Source organism: Electrophorus electricus, chromosome 8 (genome assembly GCF_041902795.1).
Source record: "Electrophorus electricus isolate QZ-2024a chromosome 8, ASM4190279v1, whole genome shotgun sequence".
Taxonomy (NCBI): Eukaryota; Metazoa; Chordata; class Actinopteri; order Gymnotiformes; family Gymnotidae; genus Electrophorus; species Electrophorus electricus.
In genome coordinates, this window is record NC_137504.1 from 30,186,258 (window position 1) to 30,207,906 (window position 21,649).

Below are 21,649 nucleotides of genomic sequence, written 5' to 3' on the forward strand. Positions count from 1 at the left end.
TAGGTCTCGTGATGTATATGTATTTAATCCCAGGCTGGTGTGTGCAGTATTGTCGGTCATTGTTCATGTTTCTTCACGGTACCTGTGTTTGTGCCTTTGTTCAGTGTCAATGTTGGTGTTCACCGTTTATGTTGTGAGTGCCACCGTTGTATGTTAATAAATGTTTGTTACTGTTGAGGGAGCATCCTGCTCTGTGGCCTGCGTCACTCGGGCCGTTACATAGCCCAGTGTGGACAGGCAAGAAGAGATGTGCCTATATATGTACATTAGGAGGTCACTGTCTAGCCACACTAGGTGTGGGGTGGGTAGCTTCAGATAGGGTAGATTTGAATGGTTAGGCATGGTAGTCTTTGCATTTGTTTCTTTCCTTATTGTCCCATTTCTTTTTGTGATGTTTACATTAAATGGCTAAAAGTACGTTTCTCACTCCATGTCTTGATGTACACACACACACACACACACACACACACACACACACACACACACACACACACACGTTGTGATTTACAAAAACATGCCATGTTGCATCTCCTTTTCACCTAGAAAAGGACAGTGTGAGAAAGTTGCTGTGGTACTTGATCCTTGTGGTATTTTGACCAAAGCATGTCACAGACATGTCAGTAAGACCTCAGGGAACTGTGATGAACTGTTTAAAGGAGGTATATTAACTTCTCTTTAAGGGTGTTGGTGAACAAGTTTAGAGGGGTTGGCAACAGGGATGACAAAAACATGGAGCACATGGAGAACAACAAGAAGGAACAAAGGAAGTCAAAACCACAGACCCATGTGGTGAACATTACCAAGCAGAGGCTGATGCTGATGAGGGGGAATCGTCATGTTACTAAACAAAATCACAAATAATTGACTTTGAATAAATAACATAAGGATGAAGGTGGCATGCATACATCACTTTTATTTTATATATAGGTACCATAACAGTTATATATAATTCTCCATATCATAATTGAAATGGAACTGTCATGCTCTGTCCCACACCGAACCAAAACACAGACACCCCCATTCACCCTCCTCCAGCCAATCAGACACTTCCAGCCCATCAATCACTAGTCCCTCCACCAATCACAACCACTTCCATGTTCACAATTACCAATTTACTATCAGACACACCTGCACCTCATTACTTTCTCATTACTCATTGACCTTCTATGAGAACCCATATTGCAAGCCCATGAACTTCAAGACAACTCAGTCTTTTGTTCATGTAACGTTGAGCGGTAAGGAGGCAGACGCATGTGAGAAGAGGAGTGAGATTTAATATGGGCAAATCCAAAATCAGAGTCGTTAAGGCAGTCCAGGGTCAAAGAGCCGACATGAGTACGGTGAGACATGATTAACAAAACAAAACACACGGAGGCAAACGGAGGAAGCAGGCTATAACAAAGACTAGAGAAAACTCAGGGCTAAGAAACACGGAGTACAAACCAACACATTCACAATCACATAATTGCAACCATTCAACATAAATGCAATGAAGCCTAACACATGAACAGCAAAAACTAAGGGAACAAGGCATGGTTGAAATACAATCAACTGAACGAGGGACAGGTGTAGAAAAACAAACGAGGGGCGGAGAAAACAAAACTATGGAACGGAACAAAAAAACACAAGACAGGGAAAACACGGAACCCGGGAGGGACTGATCATGACAGTTCACCTTTTAACCCTTTTGCTCTTGTTTCTCTGTTACAGTTTTTTCATTAAAACTCATTTTGTTTAAATCTCACTTATTTCGCTCTTTCTCCCAAAATGTCAGACACTAAATAATGTATCACCATTTTAGAAACAAAAAAAGCAACTTCCAAAAACCTACACAAATAGTCACACTTCTTTAAATGACTAAGAAAATAAAAATTCAGATCTGACTAATATATGTTTTACTCAAAGCGATAGGGCAGATAGGCTAAAATGTAGCTTTGGTGTCTAAACAGGTTTCAAATTTTTAGAGTGTCTTCAGCTCATCATCCTATACCAGTTATTATACAGAACATATATGTATTAACAAAATACAGATTATTCAAAATTTTTGTAGCTAATAGAAATATTTTTGATATATTTCACTGGATTTTAATTTTTCTCATATTTCATTGACTTCATCCATTGACCTCAGTTCCTCCAACTCTTCATGAACATCTACAAAACAACAGAAGATTTCAAAATATATCTTTGTCAATTATAGAATTGAAACTGTGTGTAAATCACATGCCTAATAGTATTGTGGCAAGAAATATCTGTGCACTCAGATTTAAGAAAAACTTACTCATATGAAGCAATGTGTTCTCGTTAAGAAGTGAACAGTTTTGGTTTAGAACGTTTTCCATCTCTTCTACAATGAAATGCTTTTAAAGAGAATGTCATGAGATTAGTATACATAATACATTTGCTTGGCATTGTCATATCTACTGATGGATGTCAACTTGCTTTCAAACAAATACAAACCATCATTTTAACAGATTCAAGTATCTCTCTCTTTGCTTATTGGAACATTTCACTTTTTGAGGAACTGATGTGCTTCAGCAGTATGTCCTGCTTCATCTTCATTGAACCAATTCCAGAAACAGCAGCAGCTTCTACAACAGTACAGTCCTGTTTATTATCTGTGGGGTTTCATTACAAAATTTCTACAGTTAGATCTAAAAATCCAAATTGATTACATTAAAACCAGTTCTTACTATATTTATATTAAATCCAACTGTAAAATTCTATTAAAAGAGATTTTTGTAAGATCGGAAATGTACAGAAAGTTATCATATTATCACATTATTATTAACACATTTTTACGAACCCCAGGAACAACCATCAGCCCCACACAGCCATGCCCACTCGCACACACCATCGATCTGACTCATCGGAATTGCTACCCTGTGTATCGACCTTGGACCGACCTGACCAAGTTTACCCGTCCTACTACACGCATATGTTTGATTGCTAAAATAAAACCTCTGCAACTGGATCTTCTTCTATGTGTGTGCATTCATTACACACATGTTAAAAGGTTTAATTAAAGATTTACATTTAAACATTTACTGCTACTCATTTGGCAGATGCCTTCATCCAGAGTAATGTATAACTGAATTATGAGTATGATCTCATGAAATATATATTCAATATATTATCTATTATAAAAACATAATTAAACTCTGTACAGTTTTATTTACTGGAAATATACAGAAAATATCTGTAATTTCCTTAACCTGTTAACTACATTTGAATAATAACTACAGAGCTCAAAAAGCAAACCCCAGACTCTAAGCATGTTTTCACTAATCCTTTCATACAGAATAATATTGTATTCACCTGCATCTTAAAAAAATCCACCATGTGACTTGCTGAAATGTCATTCAGGTCATTTGAGATGATGGTGAACTTATCAATGTTTTTTGACAGTGACATCTCAGTTACCTCCTCCTGGACTCTGAAAAGTAAAGTGTGCTGGTATAAAACAAGAACTGAGCATAAACAACAAAAACAAACCTTTGTATGAGCACCCAAATTAGGATACAAGTATTCCCATTAGGTATATGTATATATATATATAAAAAGAGAAACAGAGAGAGAGTTGATAAGAGGAATTTGTCCAAAATGTTCTCCCTGGAAACCCTGTGTACTGTCACAGAACGCTCACCTCTCATTAGTCACGTGGTTTGGCCCAGCACATGCAGTGGGAGGGTTTTTGTTTGCTTGTAACCACGCCTGCACACACCTGCACCTTGTTTGTTTGTGCGTATTTAAACCCTCATCATAGTGTGCATCATAGTGTTGGTCATTGTCGGTGTTGATGTTAATGTAGCGTCGTTCTTGAATGCTTGTTCTTATCATCATTGTTAAATGTATTTGTGTTCATCACTTTTGTTTAATGTTAACCTGTTCATGTTCATCATTGGTTTTATATGTGAGTGCCATTGTCTTTGTGTATTAATAAATGTTTGTCCACGTTGATAGAGTCTGGTCATCCTGCCCCTTGCCCTGGGCCACTCGGGCCACACCTGTCACAGTATGGCTCCTCCCCCCTCAAGTGTCTGTGTGTGTGTCTGTCCGTGTCTGTATGTCTGTGTCTGTGTCTGTGTGTGTGTGTGTGTGTGTGTGTGTGCGCGTGTCTCTGTATTGCCACACCCTCTTGTGTTATGCACCTGATCCTTATTGTGTGTAAATATCATGAGTGTATATAAGTCTTATGTCATATCGTCAAGGTTGTCAGTGTTTGACCCACGCAGTGGGTTTGTGTTTGTGTGTTGAGTCGTGCTTGTTATTAAAACATATATTCTATTTAATGTGCCTCATCCCCGCATCCTCCTTAACCCGTTAAACGTCACAACACTATTACAGTACTTTACTACAATTATTATCTCTACATCTCTTACTATAGTACACTGCAGTTACTCACCAAGAATTTTCTTTATAGATAGATAGATAGATATAGGTTTATAAATAAAACAGAATTTGCGTAAAATACACAAATGCACTGTAAAAACAATACCCAGGCAAAAAATTAAAAAATACAGAAATGAGCTTCTTGGGAACCATTTCCGTAATTAGTAAAGATGCATTGTTGTCCTAATGGTGAACAAATGATTTGTGCTCCAAGTGATCAAATTTCAATTCACTCTTGATGACATTAACCAACAAAAACAAGCATAAATGGTAGGAACACCACATAGAGGCAGCTTTTGTTGTGCCATGTTTAGCTTCATTTACAGAAGGATTGACAAACTGTGCAATTAATTGAACATATCAATTTGGTCCCAAATAATGGTTACTGAACTAAGCCAGAGTCCACTTATCATACATTTACAGTCCAGTCAATATGACGGCAAAGGAAACTGTTGAGCACTTAACTGGGTAAATGTTGTAGACTATTCATTGTTTCCTACAAATTATCATAATAATAATAATAATAAATATAATTATAATAATAATAAATATAATGAAATTATAATGAAAATTATAATATTATAATGAAAATGTCTGTTTTCGAAAAGTCTAGAGTGGAAAATGCAGGTTTATTTGAAGTGTTGATTTGACACACAGTATACCATCACAAAACACAAACGAAAGTTATCATTCTGCCTTTAATATCTCACAGCAGAACTCAGTAATAGTTATAAAATTCTATACAAATAGAATATAATCAAAATTGAGTTGTACTCACGGGAAAATGTCAATGAATTTGTAATCAATTTGGTCATACATGTGTGTAGCCAAGCATTTATTTAGATCTAATGGTCTATCCTTTGATCTGCAGAAGCCATCATTCTTGCACAGTGATGTCAATGTTTGGTGAAATCCATGACCGTCTCTATTCATCTGATTAAAAAATGAATAAAGGAATGAAATAATGAGACCCTTTAAAACTAAGAATAAAGAGTAAACATAGAGAAAACTACTTACTGGTTTTATTTCTGTTTTGGCAGTTTCAATACATTTTTCTTCAGACTCTAATGCTCCATATGAAAGAAGACCTTCCAGGGAATTATAAACTTCATCACAATATTTATGCAAGTTCTGAACTGCATTGTCAAGATTTCTGCTCAATATCTCTTGTAATGCAGACTTCTCTTCCATCTTAAACAAAATTATAAAATATAAAGCCAGTTTTAGTGCAAGAACCTTTATTTTTATTCTTATAATGTACAGTGTTTTTTATTGAGATGGGTCAATGAGCATAAGAAGTGATCAGAGAATTCTATAATAGTTTTAAATTTTACTTTGTTGCAGTGGTTTTGGTCTGTTTGGTCTGTACTGTTCATTATTTCAGTGGTATACTTTAAAGGATTGGCATCAGTCGCTAAAGTGGATCTTTTTTGGTGACTGACGGACTCTGTAGCCACCACATCCATACTGCGTTGACCTAGACATCACTCATGCAGAGTGAGTGGCATCATATACAGTGGCCTACTAATACAGCAGGTAACAAAGGTGAAAAATGACAAGACAAAACCAGAAAAAAACATTAGTTAGGAGAAAGCATCGGAAGGGTTCTTAAGTGTAAAAGCATTGGTACATGCTCAAAAGGAGATTGGGGAATGCCAATTCTAAGGCAATGAAAACCAGAGAAGAGAAGTTATAACATCTCTAACAACAAAAAGATGGAAGCAGGAAGGATTGAAAGGGTTAAGGGCAGACTAGAAACAATGCAATAGGCCCTTTAAGTTAATTATCAAGCAAGAGGATGAGTCTATCTTGGTAATGGAAGGGAAACTGGAGAAAGCAATGATGGCAGAGATGAACGAACCCTGAATGACTGTTAAACCAGTTATTTGTTTGTACCCTGTCCTGTTGCCAATCTACGCCTGGCATTTGAATTTGTCTTTGGATTGCCCTTCCTGCTTTTGTATTAAACCCCTTGAACTCTACTTGTGTGTGACTCCGCTTTTGAGTGCAATCCTGACAATTAATATTTTTATCAGGCATTGATTCTGAGTCTTTTAGTTGTGTAGGTTTGTGTTTATTTTTATCCTAGTGTTTAAAGTGGAATTACTTTATTGACTGATGGTGGGACAAGAATAAAGTTTTATTAACCGTGTTACATGTAACATTTGAATGCTAAACTGTAGCGTGTTAGATAATTCTATTGTGGATGATTAGGTTAGGATAAGTGCTTACGAATCTGAGGCAATACTTAAGATTATTATTTTTTAGTGGATGTGAAATTATTTAACTTATTTAACAACCAGACATTGTAATGTTGGATAAACAGCAGAACAGGGCCATAGTGATAGATCTGGCAATCCTGAGTGATAGCAACATCAGGAAAAAGGAATATGAGAAGCTCAAAAAATACCAAGGGCTGAAGGATGAGCTAGAAAAGATGTTGAGGATGAAGGTAACTGTGGTTTCCATGGTAATTGGAGCACTAGGGACTGTAACCCTTAAACTGGGAAAATGGTTCCAACAGATCCTGGAAACAACATCCAGAATAGTGCGATCCTGGGAACAGCTAACATAATATGCAGGACTCTCAAGCTCCCAGGCTTCAGGTAAAGGAGCCATGCTTGAAGGAAAAAGGCCACCCAGAGGGTGAGTGGGGAAGTATTTATTTATATAGAATCATCTTGGTATGCATTATTCATACGAAGAATAAATAGAAAAATAGAAAGAAATCACTCTTCATTTGCCACTGAAACTTAACTTAGGCCTTTGGGCCAACTATTTTCATATTTTATTTTGTGCCAGCAATTTCTTTTGTTCCCAGAACAATTCTGTAGGCTCTAGTCACAATTCATATTGGGAGGGACAGCTCCCCCACCCTCTCAACGAATATTCAGATATGTTCCTTCCCAATATATCAATTTATAAAATAAAAATATTCCAGTCACTAGTACAATGTTAGGACCTGTCAGTTTTCTCATCTGTTGTTGATGAGATACTTAAGATACTATTGTAACACCCACCATGTTGACTAGCTAATGTTACTGACGTCTTTGCAGGATAAGGTAACGTTAACATCAATAAATCAATTTGCACTGAAACTTGTTATAGAAATAAATAATATTTTACTAAAAAGTCTCAGTAATTGTATCAAGTAGAAACAGACATTTTTGACAATCCCACTTAAAGTCTCCATAAAGTGTCAATCATTGTAGTAATGCATGTGACCATGTAGAGAGTAGCATTACTATATGTAGTAGTCATTTATTGTAAATTTGTATTGTATCCTGTGTAGCTGTACTTGCTTATGATACATACCATTAGTGTTTGTTTGATTAAAGTGAAAGCAGTTTTTTTTATTAGTCAGCTATTGTAACTTTGAGAAAATGAGTAAATATTGATGGTTAAGACCAGGTAATGATAATAATAATAATAATAATAATAATAATAATAATAATAATAATAATGACAACAACAATAATGAGTAAACCAAAAGTAAATATGAATAATCAAGAAAAGCCATAATTTAAATTATGAAATATTATATATATATAATAGCAATTAATACTAATATTAATAAAATAATGTGACAAACCATATCAGTGCTGCTGAAACTTTGAATCAATGAGACAATTCCAAACACTGCAGAGATATAGTATTTTTCCAGATCATTTGTGCATTTCTTGTTGTGTGTCTTCAGGGCATTCTTGAGAGCAGGTATCTCTATGTTAGAACAGATAAAAGGATAACTACATTACAAGAATGTAATGCAAGCCATTTATTAACACTGCAGGTGTTTTGTCAATTTGTGTTGTTCAATTAACATGTTCAATTAGGGACAGTGGTATCTATTAATCAGAAGGTTACTGGTTACCAGAAGGTTACCACTGCCAAGTTGCCACTTATGGGCCCTTGTGCAAGGCTTTTAACCCTCAATTGCTCAGATTTTATTCATTCATAATTGTAAGTTGCTTTGGATAAAAGTGTCAGCTAAATGAGCTCTCACTAAATATTCGATTTAACGTTTAATATTTCAGAACATATTTACAACTATTTGTGCTTGTAAAGGAAATACTATGTGCTTCAGTGATTCACATACATTCAGCACTATCCTGTTCCCTAGGAAAAATGTTTATGTAAGCAAAGAACTTTAAGGGAGTGAGACCGTAGATTAGATAAGCAGGAAAATGTATCTCGTTTTATTGCCTGCAATCACTTTATTGCCTGCAATCACTTTATTGCCTGCAATTAAGAGATGACAGTCAAGCAAGATTCTTACCAGCCGGCCTGAAAGAGATAAGCAACGCTTCTGTGATTGGTCAAGGCATACAGTTAGAATTGTATATCAAGCAATGCTCTGTATGACTCGGGGCTTCTCTTGGTAGTGAGCCCCACACTCTGTGGAATCTTTCTTTTCTATTAAACCCTTTTTTACTTATTATCCACATCTGACTCCCCGTTTCATTGAATTTCCACCACAGAATTTGGCGTTGTCGGCAGGATCAGCGAGAGGCACCATGCGGAGCAGCGGTGACTAAACTTCGAGGACGCTCCTCAGAGAGAGAACTGAGCTGGAGAAAGAGGGAAACCCACAAGAATACGGGAAAGTACCTAACCAGGGAGTGACGTCCTGCTTGACTCCGGTGGTGTGCTCCGCCTGATCTAACGAACAGAAAGTAAGTGGTGAAGTTCAGTAATTTAATCCTAGAAGAAAGTGACATAGTGATCCGCCTGAGTCTACCCTGGGGTGGGTCTGTAAAGTAGCATAGTACATGAGATACTAGGGCTTAAAAATAGGGTCTAGAGGACTCCGGAGTCTGGGACTCCGCCAGCCTAAGAGAATAGGCACACTGAGTAGACGTACTAGTGTAAGAAATAGGCCCGGGCCGACAGAACACCCCGTAGGGAAAGGAGTGGACTCAGTATACTAGCACGATTTGCTGGAGCGGAACTAATCCATATCGGGGGTAGATGGTGTGGATAATAAGATAAGAATAGGAAAATTGTAGAGAGTAGGTAAGTTTCCTTTGTTCTTTTGTTGCCTGGATCCAAGAAAAAAAAAAAAAAAAAAAAATTGGTTATTATTATTATTATTATTATTATTATTATTATGGGTGCGGGCAACAGTAAGGAGTATGAGTTCAGTAAGGACAAGTTCTCCAGTAGCCTACTCTTTCAAATGAATAAGGACTACGGGGAACATGTAAACAAACATGTCCCATTTTGGATTAAATATTACGGTTTTAATGTCTCAGGGACTCTAAGTGTTGCATACCTGTTAAAATTAATTGAAAGAGTTAAGGTTAAGCCTAGGGAAGCTGATAAGAAAGCGCGGAAATATTTTGATGAGAACAGTGAAAACATGCTGGAAAAGGCAAAAATGTGGTTAGAAGAAGCTGAGAAAAGGCAGAAGCAGCAGGTAGGACATAGAAAAGGTAATAATGAAGTGTCTCAGTGTGTTTCTTTAGCTGATCCTGACCTCGATGCCGCCCCGCCGAGAGCCCCCCAGCTGATTCAGCAACCACAAGCGCTAGCAAATCCACCTCCTTATCCGCAACCAGGAACTTCATTAACACCAAAGCCGTCTCCATATGACGAATTAAGACGACAACTGGAGGCAATAACCTCACCAGTGGCTCATCGCACTCGAAGTCACACCACTATAAAGCCATCTGCAGAGCCTGAGGTAGGCTATGCCCCACAGTTCCCGATGGTGGAAGTGTCAGGGCCTGAGGGAGTGATTATGGTCCACCGTCACTGGACTGCAGACGACATCATGAAAGCGGCCGATGGCCTGAGCAAGCCAGGTGACATCGGCGGACGACGCTTCGGACAAGAACTGATGGCATTCGTGCAGTCCTGCAGACCAACACAGGCTGAACTGAGACGGTTGTTGATGATGCGGAAGAGGCAGAGGAAGAGGAAAAGGAGGGAAATTTGATTGGATGAAAGAGCAGGAATGCTACAACTGTGGAAAGCTTGGACATTTTGCCAGAAACTGTCCGGAGGAGGATAACTCGTATGACGGGGGCACAGATCAGGATCCCACAATCCACGAGTGACGGGCGGTGGAGAGGCAGGACAGCAGTGGACCACTGAGTGAAGACAGCAAAAGGGAAGTGACAAATTTAAATTACCAACTATTACAGCAGATTAGTAAAGGGCCAAGAGGCCTCCCCGAGGTAACTGTGAAAGTAGAGGGAAAAAATGTTAGGTTTTTGGTTAACAGTGGTGCCACCCACTCAGTGTTAAAAGAAGGATTAATAGAATGTAGAATGAGACAAGGATATGGGATAACAGTAATTGGAGTGGGAGGTCATCCCATTGATGAAAGGATGTCCGAGCCTCTCCGATGTAGTTTAGGGAAAAGCCAATTTAAACATAGTTTTTTGATATCAGAAACCTGTCCAATTAATTTGTTAGCTAGAGATTTAATGTGTAAACTTGGGTGCACAATTAGCAGCAACCCAGAGGGGTTGTTTGTTACGTGGGAAACACCTACACAGGGAGTCCAGCTAGAGGCAGGAGCCCCTTTGTACGTATATGAATTGCAGTGCACTGCGGGGGAAGTACTAACACATTTTATGACTGAAGTTACTAACACGCTACCTGGTGAGCTGACAGTTAAACAAAGTGATTCTATTCACTGTACAATGAAGGTCCATGAGGGATGTGACGTTGATTTTGAACAGAAATTTGACTTAGGAGGCAGCGAAAGTTTGATTATCACAGCCATAGCGTGGGACTGCGAGTGGGCTGCGGGAGTGGTGCAGCTCTCAGCTAAACAGAAATCTTTATATTCAATCTCACATGCAACACCTCATGTGTCGCTGGCTAGCGCACATGTTGACCCAGACTGGCAGAGAGTAGGGTTGTGGACAAAACGCGTGTTGAGCGCAACTGATTGGATAAAAGAACCCCAGTGTAAAATTATGTACAGCCCAAGCATAGAAGTGTGGAAAATGCCAACCCCGTATAGGCTAAATTGCAGAAGGGGGGTCGAGCTTGTAAGTCCAAATATAGTAATTATGGTAGCCTCTGTTACCCTCTCAGAGGAAGAGGAAGAGGAACTGAAAACAGTTCCTGCAGGGTTATGGGCACAGGGAAAAAATGATGTGTGCTTAATAAAAGGATGTGAGCCTGTCCACATCACCCCAAAATCTGATTACAGACCACACCAGCAACAATACCCTCTAAAACCAGAGGCAGTGGAGGGCATCAGGCCTGTGTTCCAATCATTAAAACAAGCAGGAGTTATTGTACCATGCCCAGACTCACCAGTACGTACTCCAATTTTCCCAGTTAAGAAGCCAGGGAGAGATGAATGGAGATTTGTGCAGGATTTGCAGGCTGTCAATGCGGCAGTACACCCTAGAGCCCCAGAAGTTCCAAACCCGCACACCATTCTCTCTCAGATCCCACCAGACAGTAAGTGGTTCAGTGTAGTTGATTTGGCCAACGCTTTCTTTAGCGTACCTGTGCACAAGGATAGCCAATTTTGGTTTGCTTTCACTTTTGAAGGAAAGCCATACACATTCACGAGATTGTGTCAAGGGTATTGTGAATCACCAACCATTTACAATGCCGCTTTACATCGAAGCCTAGAGGCTTTAGAACTCCCTGAGGGAATAGCCTTGCTGCAATATGTTGATGATCTTTTGATTTGTGGGAGAACACGAGAAGCGTGTAAACAAGCCACGGTGGCACTGCTACATCATTTAGCAGGGGAAGGCCATAAGGCATCCAAATCCAAATTACAGTTCTGTAAGCAGCAAGTGCATTTTTTAGGACATGACATCACTGAGCAAACGTGCATGCTGACTAAAGACCGAGTGAATGCCATTTTGACTATACCAAAGCCCATGACGAAAAAACAACTGCTGTCCTTTTTAGGAATGTGTTCCTATTGTAGGACATTCATACCATCCTATGCAGAACATGAGGGACCACTCAGAGATATAATACCGACAAAAGGGTCAAATTCCTCACAGCCGGAATGGACACCGGAAGCTGAGGCGGCCTTCACAACACTGAAACAGCTGTTACAAGTCATGCCAGCGTTAGGCATTCCCGACCCAAACAAACCATTTGAACAGACAGTGGATGTTAAAGGGCAATATATGACAAGTGTATTGACACAAAAACATGGGGACAAACAAAGGCCGGTGGCCTACTTCTCAGGAAAATTAGATACAGTCGCAGCAGGCCTACCTTTATGTGTAAGAGCTGTGGCAGCCGCCGAGAAGGCACTAGTGGCTTCCAGAGATATAGTAGGCTACGCCAAGCTTACCCTACATGTGCCTCATGCAGTGTCAAGAATACTGCAAGATCAAAAAGTGGCACATTTGTCCACTCAGCGATGGCTTAGGTACCACACTGCCTTATTAGACATGCCAAATGTTACTGTGAAACGATGCACAACTCTAAATCCCTCCACTCTATTGCCTACAGAGGAGGAAGGAGAGCCCCATGACTGTCAACAGGTGTTAGAAATTGCAACATCTCCCAGAATAGATTTAAAGGAGGGACCAATATTTAATGCGGACCTGGAATTTTTTGTGGACGGTTCAGCTAAACGTGACTCTCAAGGCACTAATCAAGCAGCATATGCTGTTGTGTCACACACAGAAGTGGTGAAAGCAGAACCACTCCCATCTAATTACTCAGCGCAGGCAGCTGAACTTGCTGCACTCATACATGCGTGTAAACTAGCACAAGACAAGACCGTGAACGTCTGGACCGATTCCCGGTACGCGTGGGGAGTAGCACATGACTTTGGGGCCATTTGGAGACATCGCAACTTTCTCACCAGCTCAGGAGCAAAGATAAAGAATCACCACCTAGTAGCAGAGCTGTTGGAAGCAATTCAACTACCAAAGGAAGTAGCAATTATAAAGTGCGCTGCACACACTAAGGCGGATGACGCCGTATCAAAAGGGAATGCTTATGCGGATAAAGTAGCTCAACTCACAGCGTTACAACCGCTCCATACACAAATGGCACAAGCAGATACCGAAACCAGAATATCTACTAAAGATATCCAAAAACAAGCCACTCCACAAGATTATGTGAAATGGAAAAAAGGGGGGTGTAAACAAATAGGCGGGATATGGGTACACCCAGAAATGAACAAACCCTGTCTCCCCACAGCTTATATGAAAGGACTAATTGAGATTGCTCATGGGAGGAGTCACATGAGCAAAGGGGGGATAGTGGAGAGTATAACGAGACATTGGTATGCACCAGGAATAAACACACACACCCAAAATTTTTGTTCCCGATGCTTGGTATGTGCACAAAACACACCACACGGGGACAATCATACCAAACACGCACCCGCCGGACACCCGCCGCCTAGTGAGCCATTTCAACATTGGCAAATAGATTTTGTGGAACTAACACCAGCTGAAGGAAAGAGGTACATGCTTGTGTGTGTGTGCATGTTTAGCAAGTGGGTGGAGGCCTTCCCAACGGGAAAACAAGATAGTGATGCAGTAGCAAAAGCGCTACTGAGAGAAATTATTCCCCGGTGGGGGTTACCACAACGAGTGTCCAGTGACAATGGGACACCCTTCGTACACAAAGGACTAAAAGCTCTGACTAAATACCTAGGGGTAGATATGAGAAAACACTGCAGCTATCACCCTGCTAGTGCAGGGGCAGTAGAACGGACAAACGGCACCATTAAAGGAGGTCTAGCTAAATTAACGCAGGAAACAGGCATGAATTGGGTAAAATGCCTTCCCCTCGTCCTGTGGCAATGCCGAACCAGACCGCAGGCACGAACAGGCTTATCAGCTTTTGAGATAGTGTTTGGACGGCCTCCCAACACGGGGATAGGACCGCCCGACTGGGATACTAACCTGATTAATGAATCACTTTTGCAGTATTGTGTGTCTCTGCACAAATCTCTCTCCCATGTGTCTAAGCAGGTGAAGGCAGTTCTTCCCGAGGTGACGAATACGCCACTCCACACCCACCAACCAGGTGATTGGGTGCTGATAAAGGACTTCAGAAGGAAGCGGTGGAACCAGCCCAGGTGGAGAGGACCATTCCAAGTGCTGCTGACGACTAACACCGCCATCAAGACCGACGGAAGAGCGACATGGGTGCATCACACGCATTGTAAAAAGGCACCAGAAACGCCACCGCAGGACTAGCAAGATGCAGCACCTCCTGTGGATCAGCCTGATACTATCACGCATCAGTGTCATTACATCTAAAGATTGGTGTATATAGAAGTATGGAGGAGTAGAATTGGACTATATGGTGGGCAGTTCTACTGCATGGACTTTTGACTTATGTGACGTAATTAATTGTGCAGGAAAGAATTCATCATATCACAGATATGATACATACTTGTGTTGGGATAAGGATAACTTCCATGTTTTTGCCATAACTGAAGATTTTAGTTAATGATTGTATGAGAATCAAAGGGGGGAAATGTAAAGGAAATACTATGTGCTTCAGTGATTCACATACATTCAGCACTATCCTGTTCCCTAGGAAAAATGTTTATGTAAGCAAAGAACTTTAAGGGAGTGAGACCGTAGATTAGATAAGCAGGAAGATGTCTCTCGTTTTATTGCCTGCAATCACTTTATTGCCTGCAATCACTTTATTGCCTGCAATTAAGAGATGACAGTCAAGCAAGATTCTTACCAGCCGGCCTGAAAGAGATAAGCAACGCTTCTGTGATTGGTCAAGGCATACAGTTAGAATTGTATATCAAGCAATGCTCTGTATGACTCGGGGCTTCTCTTGGTTGTGAGCCCCACACTCTGTGGAATCTTTCTTTTCTATTAAAACCTTTTTTACTTATTATCCACATCTGACTCCCCGTTTCATTGAATTTCCACCACAGTGCTTTACCTTTTCATTGCATGGCCCCCTCTTCCTAGACTCCTCCCCGTGTGTGTATATGTGTGTGTGTGTGTGTTGTTCATTGATCATGTCACAGCTGTCCTTAGTTATGGTCTTTGTTATTACATGTATTTAAAACCATGTTTTACTGTTGTTTGGTGTTGGTGTTTAACCAATGTGGAACACATGTTGTGCTACTCTTGAGTATTTGCAGTTGTGCTGTTTGCTACATTGGTTTGGTTTAGTGTGTTTTGTTCTGTTCACGTTCTTTGTTACGGAGCCTTGCCTCGGCGTCCCAATTCCTCGTCACGTCTTGTTACATACCTGTTTGCTCTTTTTCCAAGATAGAATTTTCATTGGTGAATTCTTTAGAACTCACAGTAAACACAGAAAAGAAGCCATCATCACCAGTGAAATGTTGCTAGTGGAGGTGCATAAAGAAAGAAAACACTAAGTGAGAGTTAAACACAGTAAAATTGTGCTTTTGTTTTTACTTTGTGAGCATCACTTCTAGTTTTTAAAAAAATATAAATCCATGGCTCTTTACTGTAAAGCTTTTCACTATTGTTATTCAGATGCTAGAGATTTAATCATGATCACATGATCTCCACACTTTTAAAATAGCTATAGAAAATTGACTACAATGTAACCTGCACACTTATGCATCAAATTGAATGAGAATGCTGGCAGTACTTCCTTTGTGAGCAAAGAAACATTATATGAAATTTGGCTTTTAAGACATGGAGTTTAAAAAAATGTTTAAAGGAGCAATAAGTAATTTTTCCAATGATTCTTCTTCACATTATGAAACACTGTTGATACATAGTAGCCTGGATGTTTCAAAGATTCTGTACTAAATCTATTTTAAACATGGTTGTCTCCAAATGGAGTTATGGATCATATCTCTATGGAGCATAAACTGGTTCATTTGAGTAGTATAAAAGAATTTGATTCTGCATCTCACTTTACACAAAAATAATAAATCACTTTCATACATATTTTTGCAATGTTTTGGTGATAAAAAGTACTTATTGCTCCTTTAAATTGCTTTCCTGCAGAAAAACACTGAATATTCATATAAAACATCTTGTAAAGCCATCTAAAAATATAATATGGTGCTTTTAATACCCATGGTATTGGGTATTAATACTGTTCAATGAATGTAGAATGTCTGTATTGATGTATTTGAAAGCCCCTATCTGTAAGTTTGTACTCCATGGGTCCTAGTCTGACTATTTTTCCTAGCCTTTGTTATAGGCAGCTTCCCCTGTTTGCCTTCATGTGTATTTGGTTTATCATGTATCCCCGTAATCTCCATATCTGTAAACTGACCCTGGACTACTCTGACGACTACGACTTTGGATTTGCACCTAATAAATCTCATTCTTCTTCATCTCACTACACAAAAATAATAAATAATCACTTTCATAAATATTTGTTGCTACGTTTTGGTGATAAAAAAAGTACTTATTGTGCCTTTAAATTGCTTTCCTGCAGAAACACACTGAATATACATATAAAACTGTAAACCCGTCTAAAATATATTACAGTGCTTTTAATACCCATGATGGTGATTTAGATCCAAAGGCAGAGGTCTGTTATTGGGTGAAGCGTGTCACCTAGGTTGAGCCTTATTGATATTCAGTTCATTAATAACTTTCTATAGGATAACTCTTCTATTCCTATTCTACTTTATACTTATAAAAACCTAAGACAGATCAATAATGTTTACATGTGTCATAGTTTGTATGAATACAGATGATGCAAACAGAAACAAATAAAATATGACCTTGATGTTTGTAGGATTTCCTGCTTTTTAAATAGTGAAAAAAAAAACTATTTAAAAAGTACCTTTATTGTGGCTTGCAAATCAAAATTCTTCCTCACTCTTTTCTTGGATTTGTCGTTTCTGTGTTTTATGCATTCAATTTTTATTGTATCTGCAGACTGATTCCCCTATAATGGTGGAAAAATTATTTATGTATGCACAAAACATAGCTCTTGCCAATGCTGTAAAAAACTACTTAAAGGATTTTATGAGAAATATTTGTATAATTCTAAATGTAAAAAAAATAATTTACCCCAGAAATGTTGAGAGTTACCTTCTGCAAGTTCGTTGCCTCTATATTTTAAATGTTTGTCATTTTTCTTGTTGCAAAAAGCAGTCAATCCAATTCTTACTCAATTTTACTAATATTGCAAATAAATGTCATTTATTTTTTAATGTAATTAACTCATGCATTGAAATGAACATTAATCAGGTTGTCAGATTGGTTCAGTAGTTGGTTAAAATAGTCATTTGAATCAATCTTTTGCTGATGTGTAATGAAACAGGCTTAATAACAAATCTCTTTTCCAAAGTCATTAAGTCATAGAAATTATGGTAGATATATGAATTGTAACTGTTAAAACTATAATTAACTATAATTATAATTAAAACTCACATGTACTCCTCTGGGTCAATTTGATCAGTCTTGGTGCAGATAAATGACATACTGCTGCACTCTCCACCTTGTGCTAAGTCTCTTATACTGGTGGACACAATATCCCAGGCCAACTTGTCAGAATCAGCACGATTTATGTCACTTACTATAGGAAATAGTGGCAATTTTTTGCCATGGTCATGCATGAATATTTTTATTATGCTACTAGTACTAATAATGAGCTACGTGATTCTTTTTAAGATGTTTTGGGCTAGAGTGATGTTGTTTTCATTAAAAATCAATGAACATTTGGTCCTATTCTAAAATGAGCTGCAGTAATCACCATTTTCCACATCTCATCTCTGCTCTTGTTGAGGTCTCCAGTTCCAGGGAGATCTAATAAGACAATGTGCTCCAGAAAATCTTTGCAGTGTGGAACCTTGATGGTCACAATCTTCACTATTGGCCAGTAGCATGCTCCTGCACTTGATGCATTATGTCGAACATAAGGTCTAATTGTTTTAAACAGATCGTAGGCCTGACAGTGCAAACATAAATTACACACATGAGCCCCAAAGCCTCATTTACATATGTAGTATTTTTGCATCTTAATTTTAGACTGACAAAATGTACACACAACTTCATAACAAGCTCATGTACTTACATATGTAAATTTTATTTCTTGTTTTCTAGATCTGACAAGCTCTCCAATTTTAAAGGAATTCTCTTTTTCCTTTAACTCTTCAGAGTTCATTGAATCAGCTCCATACAGTGATCTAATCTTCTCCTTTGCTGCATGGAGTTCATCCTTGTCTGTCTCCCCTCCAGGTTCTGATAAACTCAGTAGGGATTTGAATTCAAGTTTCCATTCCTAAAGTTAAAAAAAACCACTTTGATTTGCAAATTTTACTTTTAAGATTATTTGCTTGTGCATAGCCACCTTTGTTACAATAAACAATAAACAGTAAACGTTCACCCTAATGCTAACATTAACCCTAACATCTTACCTTCATAGCTGTAAAAAGGCCTACACCCCATGTACAATCTCATTGTGAAAAGTGTCATTTACTTTTTAAAACACATTTAAACACTTATTTTATCTTTAAATTATAAAAATATGAATGATGCCTTTGTCCACATGTAGTAAGTTTAACATTCTATTCTATGCGCTTTAATTAATAAATGAATTATACCTCTTCCGAAATGAATTCAATCTCAGCTGTATATTCAGAGTCTTTCACATTGGCTTCCACCTGTATGATTACTGATGTACAGGCACTACCTGATCCTGATGGCAACAGGAATTTTTCTCCCAAAATAGCATTAATCAGTGAGCTCTTGCCATCCCCAGTCTTTCCAAACACTCCAATGGTAATTTTCTTTTTTATGTCTTTGCTCAATTTTGAGATCTTATCCCTGTGCAAGAAATTAACACAATTACACCGTGTCTATAATTTACATTAAAGCCTAATAAATCAAGTTACTGTAAAGTTACTGTACCTGATATATGCAAGGAGCTTCTTGTTGGAAGATGTTTCTGGTTCATTTGCAACTTTACGTTGAACTTTTCTTAGAATTTCTTTGACCTTTTTAAAATTCTTCATTAATTCATTCTTACCTTATCGAGAAAAGGAAAATTTAAAAAATGTAAAATTATGCAAAGAAAAATGGCAAAGGATCTAATGTTGAACCTTGCATATTTGCTTCTATCAAATCAATATTTTTATAAAAGATTTATATCTCAACTAGTATAAATTTGCCAAAGCAAACTGAAGTATAAGTTCTCAAACTTAAGAATCATGAGATATCTGAATACTAAAACCACCAGGGCACTGTATGGCCTGTGTTTTACAGACTCGAGTTTTACATTTGTTTGATTTTATATCCAATGTCTAATTCCTTGTGTCCAGAAGAAACACATAGAATATGCACTTTGAAATCATATAAATGGACCACTCAGAGCTGAATTATAGGTACTAGATGACAGATATGTTGTTAATCCCTACAGGTGCCACCAGTTACAGACTTCGCCAATCTTGCTTCTCCAAAGACTTGCTTGCTTTTTGTCTTTGTTTGCATTTAGCTGCAAATAAAACACTTTGAGTTCCTCACTTGTGCCTTGCTCCAGTTTCACAAAGTCTCCCGTTTCAAAAATGTAGGTTTTGTTCTTTATGTACCTTTGGCAATGTCTTCAGTCTTATGCCCAGGTCTGAACTCATTGTCCCACTAGACACATTTCCTCACCTAAGATGGATTTTGAGCTTGGTTCATATTCAGGTGCATGTTTGCACAACTTGTATGTTTTTTTTTTTATGTTGAATAAGAAAAGCTGTATAAACCTGATCTATGTCTATATGTCAACAACCTGCACAATAAATTTACCATCTCTTAACTGTTTAATGTGAGTGTAGTCTAATATCCTGTTTGTGAGAGTTTTTACTGTTTTTTTTCTATATTTTATATGTGCAAATGTACCGGGACATCTACAAATTACACCTATATAAGCTTTTATGACATCCCATTCTAAAGCCATAGGTATAAATATTAATATTAATAATTTGCAGCAACATCTCCTTCCACTCTTCTGATAAGGCTTTCTTCAAGACTTTGGGGTGTGTCTGTGAGAATTTTTGACCATGCATACAGAATAGCATTTGGGAGGTCAGAAACTGATCTTGGATGAGAAAGTCTGGCTCCCAATCTCTGTTCTAGTTTATCCCAAAGGTGTTCAGTGGGGTGGAAGTCAAGGTATTATGAGGGCCAGTCCAATTCTTCCACACCAAAGTCACCCAATAACGCCTTTATGGACCTTGCTTTGTGCACTGGGGCAAGGTCTTGCTGGAGCAGAAAGGGGCCTTTCTCAAACTGTTCCCACAAAGTTGGAAGCATACAATTGACCATAATTGTCTTAATTTGCTGAGGCATTAAGATCTCCTTTTTCTGGAACTACTGAGCCTAGGCCAACCCCTGAAAAACAATGCATAGAATTATCTCTCCTCCACCAAACTTTACACTTTGCACAGGCAGGTAATGTTCTCTTGTCATTTGCGAAACTGTGTCCTATTGCAGTATTACACACAAATTCAGTGAACTCTTTAGAATGACCCTTTCTTTCACAAATGTTTGTAAAGGCAGACCGCATGGCTAGGTACTTGATTTTACACATGTGGCAAATGGTGGCACCTAGACTGAATGAAACACCTGAATTCAATGATTAAGATATGTGTCCCAATACTTTTTGTCTATAGCGTTTGTGTTGACACTAAGAACAGTGTTGCAGTGTGCAACAAATGAGGTACACCGAGGGGGAGGCCTGACGTCTTTCTATAACTAGTTCCCACACTTAAAATAAGCTAATAATCAGAGATATTTACTTTTAGCAAGTGCAATCATTTTTACATCCAATTTGACATTGTGAAATTTTAATTTTTGCTGTTTACTGATCAAGCAAATAATCTGATGTTGGTAATCTTAGAGATTTATAGTTATGTTCTTTATGGGGGAGGTCCACTTATTTGTTGCTGTTGCTGCCAGTACCATTTCAAGGAAAAAAAAACCCCAAAAATTTAGATATTGTCACGGTTGGTCCCTGTTAGCGTTTTGCTTTCGTTCTTTAGTATCATTTTTTTTCTGTCCCTTATTTGGTTTTCTGCGCCTGTCATTACTTTCACCTCTTCCTCATATCTAGCCTTATGTTAAGTATTTAAGCCCTGTGTTTGCCATGTTTCAGGGATGTTCATCGAAAGCCCATATCTGTTCATTGGACGCCTAGTTTGAAAGTGTAATTCATGCCTTTGTGAATATAAGACTGTTTGTAAGCCCGTGTGTTAAGTTTAGCCTCTGTATGTAATATCCTAGACCTTGTTTGTTATTCCTAGCATTTGTTTATCCTAGCCACTGTGTATACTATCCTAGCCCTTGTTTTGTTATCATGTATTCTCAAACTCTCTGTGTTGGTCATTTGACCCTGGACTACC

The 21,649-nt window shown here is 38.5% G+C and overlaps 1 protein-coding gene across 1 annotated transcript; it reads right to left on the reverse strand.

The window, feature by feature from the left end:
• Positions 1–2,095: 2,095 nt before the first annotated feature.
• LOC118241529 (nuclear GTPase SLIP-GC-like) lies at positions 2,096–19,276 on the reverse strand. Its single transcript, XM_081719808.1, has 10 exons — positions 19,173–19,276; positions 18,866–19,088; positions 18,373–18,543; positions 18,016–18,210; positions 17,694–17,806; positions 17,101–17,158; positions 15,574–15,670; positions 5,168–5,369; positions 3,345–3,433; positions 2,096–2,151 (listed from the first exon to the last, which is right to left on the reverse strand). The coding sequence occupies exons 1-10, from the start codon at positions 19,274–19,276 to the stop codon at positions 2,096–2,098; spliced, it is 1,308 nt and encodes a 435-aa protein (XP_081575934.1).
• Between the last annotated feature and the right edge of the window lie 2,373 nt (positions 19,277–21,649).

Bases quoted from the DNA above. Each gene is read 5' to 3' on its own strand.
- LOC118241529 (XM_081719808.1), bottom strand. From the start codon at position 19,276: ATGAAGAATTTTAAAAAGGTCAAAGAAATTCTAAGAAAAGTTCAACGT. The intron at 18,544-18,865 runs GTATAATTCATT...TTTTAACTTTAG, and splicing joins TTGAATTCATTTCGGAAGAG to GAATGGAAACTTGAATTCAA. The intron at 18,211-18,372 runs GTCAGATCTAGA...TTGCACTGTCAG, and splicing joins CCTTTAAAATTGGAGAGCTT to GCCTACGATCTGTTTAAAAC.